The 7,500-nt window shown below is 39.5% G+C and overlaps 1 protein-coding gene and 1 long non-coding RNA gene across 2 annotated transcripts in view; one reads left to right on the plus strand and one right to left on the minus strand.

The window, feature by feature from the left end:
- LOC138049026 (uncharacterized) overlaps positions 1-282 on the plus strand; it is a 4,593-nt gene extending 4,311 nt beyond the window's left edge. The window contains exon 3 of the long non-coding RNA XR_011132283.1: positions 1-282. This exon is cut by the window's left edge and continues 772 nt beyond it. This is a non-coding gene — a long non-coding RNA (uncharacterized lncRNA).
- Positions 283-1,951: 1,669 nt separating this feature from the next.
- The window catches only part of LOC138049027 (nucleolar protein 58-like), a 15,767-nt gene continuing 10,218 nt past the window's right edge, over positions 1,952-7,500 (minus strand). Inside the window, exons 12-17 of the mRNA XM_068895137.1 lie at positions 7,339-7,429; positions 6,563-6,697; positions 6,229-6,290; positions 5,242-5,384; positions 3,007-3,122; positions 1,952-2,425 (exon numbers count right to left, since the gene is read on the minus strand). Of these exons, the coding sequence (XP_068751238.1) occupies positions 2,351-2,425; positions 3,007-3,122; positions 5,242-5,384; positions 6,229-6,290; positions 6,563-6,697; positions 7,339-7,429 (622 nt within the window). The 3' untranslated portion in view covers positions 1,952-2,350. The remainder of the gene's footprint in view (positions 2,426-3,006; positions 3,123-5,241; positions 5,385-6,228; positions 6,291-6,562; positions 6,698-7,338; positions 7,430-7,500) is intronic.

Below are 7,500 nucleotides of genomic sequence, written 5' to 3' on the forward strand. Positions count from 1 at the left end.
GAACTTTCGAAACGTGAAGAAAAACGAGAAGCGGTTTCTGATCATAGTAGCACTTTTAATAAGATTCATTTGTTTGCCCTTCGCGACATATTTTTGCCACGACTCACAAAAAATTAGATGAACTAGCTGGTAGCTGGAACAACCACCTAATGAGTACCAAAAGGAACAGGTCAACAACGCAGCTATGACAATCTGGAATGACTTCTACTGCAAACTCTGACTATTTTAGGTGTGCAAAGTGTTTTTGCTAATGATCAAGAAATAAATGAGTTTGGCACTGCACTGAAGGTGGACCCATACCAGATTGTGGCAATGACAACGGGGATGAAGTTCCAGATATATCATATGCTTTGTTTCATGGTGTTAAAAGTTACTGCAGCATTAAAATTTCGTTTTGTTACATTTCACATAATTTATTGCAAGAAACCTGAAAGCTAGAAAGCTGCTTTTAACAAATCACTCAAAATAATGAAAAGTCAATTTCTGCTCTTCTTGTTACAGCTCGTCCTGAGCGTGTTGTAGCTGGCCGCTCATCTGCGTATTCCTCATCTGAGGTGATAAAAGCAAGAACGACATCATTTGAGTCGTCTTCAGAGTCAGGGGCATCACTCTTGTAGTCATCATCAGTTTCCTCTCCCTCACTGCTTTCATCACTGCTGTTTAGTTGACCTGATTCATTCCTGCCTCCCACTTCGGCTTGTCCAGTTCTGAGAGTATTCATTCGCAAGAATTTGTAAAATCTCTTATCCTATTTTTAATCTAATTTTTTCGTCCAACCCCCCCCCCCCTTTTCCTTCATTTTTTTTCGGCTGGCCCCCCCTTTCAAGCCAATTTTTTTTTAGTGCCCCCCCCCCCCCCCAAATCCCACCAGCCCCCCCCTTTCTCATAAAAAATGAACGGTCCCTAAGTCACGTTACTTTAGAGTCAGTTCCGACCTTTATCCAGCCAATAAAAACGTCACCCAACTTTTTTCAAGATTACCAGAACTGCATTTCTTGTCCATTTGTGTCCATCCATGCTGTTCTTTTCTTTTGTTGCATTATTTTATGTTGTTCAACGGTTATTGCAACGTTTCATTCTACTTTTTGGGCATTTTTGAAATGAAGGACAGATGCCGGTCATTCGACAATAACAGTACAGGAAAATACATCCTTGGAGACCCAGGGGAAGTCAGTCGAGACGGGACGAGAATCGGGACTGGCGTAAAGTTTCCTTACTTGAAAACTTTACGCCAGTCCCGATTCCCGTCCCGTCTTGACTGACTGCCCCTGGGTCTCCCAGGATGAGGAAAATAACGACAAAAATTGAAACAAAATATTTGGGGAAAAAAAAAAAGACACCTCGACCCCAAAACCCCCTTTTGACTTCCACCCAATATTTGTCGTATAATTGTCCAACCCCCTAAAAAAGCCTGAGAATTCACATGCCAGGTTGATGTACTATTGAGGCCGAAAATTGGGTTTGCATGGTGCTGCAACACTTTATTGATGATGGAACGGCATCCGTGAGACAGTCTGAAGTCACATAAGAATCTGCGTAAATCCCATCTTGAACACTTGCTTGTACGCGTGCTTGGCACCAGCAAGATTAATGTCGTCTTTTTTTCTCCTGCTTGGCTGGTTTGGTTTGAAAGTCGGTTGCATTTACCTATTTACTCGATGGTGCCTGTTACGAAACTTGATCTAACAAATCAACCCAAAACGGATTTCTCCGAACAAAAAACAAAAAAACGAAATCTCAGTTAACCTAAACAGGTTGGCACAACTACCTGGCACCAGTGGTTCAAACGATGGATAGCTCTATCCATCGAATAAATCACTATCCAGTGGATAAGTAATAGCGAAACCAATTGCGCTATCTAATGGATAGTGCTTTATCCGGTGGGTAGCGTTATCCATCCTTTGATCAAATGGGGACCGAAGCGTAAGGACCATAAAACAAGTTCCAACAACCGAGAGGGTGACTGATTTATTGTACTATTGCCGCTTCCTGTAGGCGACCATCGTGTACGGTAAAAATAAAATTCTTGTCACTGATCTTTGTAAAATGATGGTATAAAACTAGTTTTATAATGGTACATTTTCCACCATATTTTTACAGACTTGTTGTAAAATCAACAAAAATGTGAACTTTAAACACAAGAAAAGACAGTCTCATTTCAATTCAAAATAACCGTGACTGTGAACGATTTCTCTTCGATTTAGCCAAAAGTCAGAGAATAGAAAGTAGGAAAAAAGACCATGTGACTCACATCACTGTTCAGTTTAAGCTAATTTTAGACCTACATTTCGAATAGATCAGGAAAATCTTTTACAAATGCATTTTCTAAAATAGTCGTTTTTTTATTTGTCTACTCTGAATCTTCGTCCTCTTTCTTTTCCTTCTTTTTCTTCTTCTTCTTCTTCTTTTCTTCACTTTTTGGTGTCTGTCAGCAGCAAATACCACTCATCAGTTTACGTTAATAAGGAAACGACCATTTAATTTTTGAGCAGGGGGTAGGGGATGGGTAATTACCCAACCCCCTGGTGTTCGAAAAGTTTTGTTAAGGATTGTTATTAACAATTAGTACCACCCAACTAGAGGACTAATGCAATTCCTGCATTTGATTGGCTACGCTACTAGAGGACTATTAGTAATAGTCCTCGATTAGCGAAAAGCTTGACGCTTTCTTTCGTTTTATTCCCAAATAAATATTTCTTCAACTTGCGTTTGCAAACTTTATTGTTGCCTTTTCTGTCCGACTAGTTGGGTGATACTAAAACAATTAGACCCTTCGCCCTCAAGGGCCACGGGTCAATAGCCCGCTAATTGTTAATTATTCTTCGAAGTGGAGGTGAATAGTGGTGGATATGTACCGACCAGCGAGGCAAATATCCACCACTTTCACCGATACCGAGGTGAATAATTGTTTTAGTATATACACAAGTTGAATAAAAAGCGAACCTAAAAACTACTATCTTTATAAAATGTGGTCGGAAATTTCAAAACCAAAAGAGAGATTCTCACTGCAACAGTAGAGGTGTCCATTTGTTCTTCCTGTTCTTCATCAGCTTGTTTGGCCTCTTTCTCTTTTTTCTTCTTCGTTTCCTTCTTTGATTTCTTTGCTGGTGTTTCAACGTCATCTACAATTGATAAAAAAATAATGAACAAATTTAATTTAATTCCAGACAAGGTGCTGTTTACTTTGCTTCAAGCTGTGTTTGTAACTTTGAACTTTGACGAAAGGGAGAAATGAAAAGCATACTTATCTGGACAATTTAAACAATTTTAAACAATTGCTTAAATTGTCCACATACATGTGAGTGTGAGGTTCAATAGACCTTTTTACCGATACGGCAGCCATTTTGATTTCTATTGTTTCAAATAGCTATTATGGGATGCCCAGGGGGCAAATACACATTAATTTGCCCCCTGGGCAGCCCATAATAGCTATTCGAAACAATAGAAATCAAAATGGCTGCCATATCGGTAAAAAGGTCTATTCTCTCTCTACATCCCACACTTCAAATATATTTACATTTACAAAACAATTAGGATAGCACACGCACTCATTGGTCAACAGCTGTGTTTAGATGAGAGTATGGAAAGAAGGCTGTGACATCACACGAATTTTGATTGGTTATGTATTGCAAATGCGCGTTTTGATTGGCTGGTAGGAAATATGAGCGCGTATCAAGAAAATCTGCTTTATTTACAGATTCAGTATCAATACTAGGTGGACAGAACAAAAGGACACGAAGTCCCCAACAAGGTTAAGCCACTCAGCCCACCCCCAGTGAAAATATGTCCCTAACCAACCCCATAAGCCATAATAAAAAAAAACCAATTGTTACAATTAGAGTAGAGGGAAAACGTCAATTAACACGAGCACAAAGTTAGGGGTCTTATACTACGACATTTTGGGCATGCAATCTTATAAGATCTTATGTTGTCCTGATCAAAGACTAACCTTAACCTCTCTAAAAAGAAAGCCTTTAGCTTACTTTTAAAAGTACTAAGAATGGTAATGCCCTTGATATTATTGGGTAAAGCATTCCAGGTATTGACTATACGTATGAAATAAGTATCTCTAAAACTAGACGTTCTTGGGATGCAGTTATACTTTAAATTTAAACCAGAGGAGCCACGCGTTGTAGAACCAGTAGCAAATGTAACGTACTTGCATAAATCACTAGCATACAAGCCAGTTTTACACTTAAAGAAAAAGACTAAGTCTAAGTATTCCAACCAGTAATTTAGTGGTAAGAGATTTAAAAGCACAAGTCTTTCCTTATAGCTAGCGTTCGAGTATTTGCATAGAAATTTAGTGCTTTAATCTAGAAGTAAAACAAAAACCAGCATTTTCCTTCATTTGTCGAATTGTCTTTGAGAAATATTTTCTAAAAGCAATAGGACTTTTTTCCATGTTTCCATTGTCTCATCTAAACACGAGGGGGAGTTGGGAGAATTCTCGAATTCTCCCAACTCCCCCTCGTGTTTAGATGAGGCTATGGAAACACGGAAAACGTCCTCTATTGCTCAAATATACATTCCTTTCATTACGTCCTTTCACGGGAACAAATAAGCCCAACAAATTGACCGGCTGCCAACTGTGCGACTTCATAGTTCAGTTGATAGAGCATTGCACCGGTATCACAGAGGTCATGGGTTCCAATCCCGTTGGAGACAACTGAATTTTTCAGGTGTCTAAAGACACAATAAATTGCTTAAATTGTCCAGATAAGTACGACGATCATTTCTCTCTTTTGTCTTTTGCCCGCATTTCAAATATGTACATTCCTCTTAAATCCGAGTTCGTAAATAAAGTCCTATTGTGTGACCATTCAAATGAAAGCTATTACCAGTAAGAAGTTCCTTGCTGTGGCACTGCTTATTTTGCTGCACAAGGTGGTTCTAACGTTTTTAAGTCTGTGAATAACATCTTAATAGTATGACCATTCAAATGAAAGCTACGACATAGTACTTTTCTGTGACGCTGTTAATTATGTTGCAGGCAGTGGTTTTAACTTTGGAAATCTGTGATAAAGTCTTATAGTGTAACCATTCAAACGGAAGCTACTGAACAGTTCTTTGCTGTAGTGCTGTTTACATGTACGGTCCTGTGCAAGGTGGTTCTAACGATTAAATCTTTGATTGAAATCATTAAGTGTGACCATTCAAATGAAAACTACGAAGCAGTGCTTTCCAATGCTGCTTCAGTGTTAATTCTGTACAATGTGATACATGATTTTCATGACTTACCCTCTTCAGTAGCTGGCGTGGTTGGTGTGACTGGGATGCTTTCTGCTGTTGCAGACTCGCCGTTTTCAGCCTCCGATCTCTTCCGCTTCTTTCCGGGCGTAGGGATCGTTGAGTCACTAACAGGATTGTACGTCTTCACTTCACTGATCAGAAAAGACAGCAATACTGTTAAAATGCCCCATTACCACTATCCAGATACGTGTGGACACACGTATCCGGCGAGTTCGCTAGCGAATCCGGAACAGCGGGTATCCTTTATCCAGATGACGTAACAAGATCGAGGCCCAGTTCCTTACCGTGAAATCAATTCTAAAGATGGCTGCCGAGCGCTTCATGGCGCATGCTCCGTTACGCCTGTTTCCTTGAGGAGTCCTGAGCACTAGAGAGAATCTGGATACATTTTGGATACGTGTGGACGAGCAAATTCGATTTGAATAAGTTTCGTGTGGATGGAAATATTTTTGAAACCGGAAAGAAAAAGTTACGGGACCTGAATTTGCAAATTTGTGAAGTTCTCGTTGTCATCGCTGTTGTCGTTGCTTAAGTCCCCTAATGAGCTTACGTCGAACAAGTTTCTTTGATTTTTGGCTAAAGCAAATTTCAGCCTGACATTTCCCATTTTCCGCAAACGTTATGTGAAATCTCTGCATTGATACCATTTTGAACACGAAGTTTTACGGTCTTGCAGTAGTGATAGCCGAGAATTGATGGTTTTTACTTGACGTCACAGCGGCCACGTTGGTGTACAGAACAAAATGCAGACAAATGCCTTTTGGGAATTTGACTCTACCATCATGCAAAAGCCATTTTCTATTGTTTTGTACACCAAAATGGCTGTCTCATCACGTGGATGGAAATCAAGAATAGTTTTAGTTTTCAAATTAAGTGTAAATGGTGTTATCCTCTCAACCAGTGTCAACTCTTTTTCAACTCACTGGGTTACTATTTCCTCATAAGAAAACTGAACACGTTTAACTGTCTTTATACCTTCTGTTCTCATACTTGTCCAGTCTAGCTTTAGCCTTGCCACTTCCACTGATTCGTCGAAGCTGAAAACAAATTTTAGTATACCTTGTCACATTTTACATTGCATGACAAACTCTGCTAAAATCAAGCTTGCGTGAACTTTGAGATCACTAAATGACAACATGGTATAACTCACCAGACAGCTAACTCTTTACAATAACAATGTTTAACACTGGAATGGCAATTTCTGGATGTCACTTCATTTTTCTAAGAGCATTTTTTAAATTTCAACTACCACCAGCCAAACACCCTGTTAAGCTTCCTTGGACAAGAGAACAACATTAATTTTAGGTACCTGATTTTCTTCAAGCGACTTAAGCCTCATTTCAAGCTTTGCTCTGTTTTCAGTTCCCACCGATGTATCAATGTCTTCGCCCAGGGCATCCACACGGACAGCAAGGGATGTCTTGGCAGCAAGCATTCTTGAAATCTGTAAAATACAATTGTAACGTTACTATTATTTTTCCTGGAACATAAAGAACTTAATTTTTCAATGTTTCAGAGCATACCAACAAGACCTGCCACTGTTGGGTTTCAAACAAAGTGCAGGGTATTGGTTAAAGCTTTCAGTGGCGTACCTGAAGGTTGAAGAAAGCTATCTACATAAGAATTCACCCTGGTATTATCAACAAAGATAACAGCATCAAAATTCCAGAGGTGAATGTGATGATGCGTATGACCATGAAACAGGGAAAGAAACTGACACAGCAGTGACTGCAAAGAAAACAATTTCTCAGGGTACTAGTACAATAGCAAACCTCACTGGAAACAATTCCTTCAACGAGTGACAAAATTACCAATCACAGAAGACCAATGCCATACAAATAGTAAAGCGTAACCCATCACCCTCCTTGCCTGATGAAGACTAGCAGTGTGCAGTTGAAATGCTGTGATCTACATCTGCAGCGACAACAGCGTGGGACATACAATGACACATGGGGTACTACTAAAGGATGTTATGACCGTTTTTCTTCAGCTGTATAGGGTGAGATTTTCCAACCCTATGGCACAAGTAGCAGCTGTGCTGTTTATGAAATCATATCATTTGTTTGACAATTTTTCATTGCATACCTTTCCTCTGTGCTTGGGTGTGGACTGGCCAACCAGAGAAGCATGAAAAATCAAGCCATACTTAGGAGTGTCATGCTTAGTCTTTAGTGCTCTGTGGGAATCAAAGAAAACTTTTTCACAACAAATGCTGCATGACAATGAAGGCGATGATCTACAACATAG

Source organism: Montipora capricornis, chromosome 5, assembly GCF_036669925.1.
Source record: "Montipora capricornis isolate CH-2021 chromosome 5, ASM3666992v2, whole genome shotgun sequence".
Classification (NCBI taxonomy): domain Eukaryota; kingdom Metazoa; phylum Cnidaria; class Anthozoa; order Scleractinia; family Acroporidae; genus Montipora; species Montipora capricornis.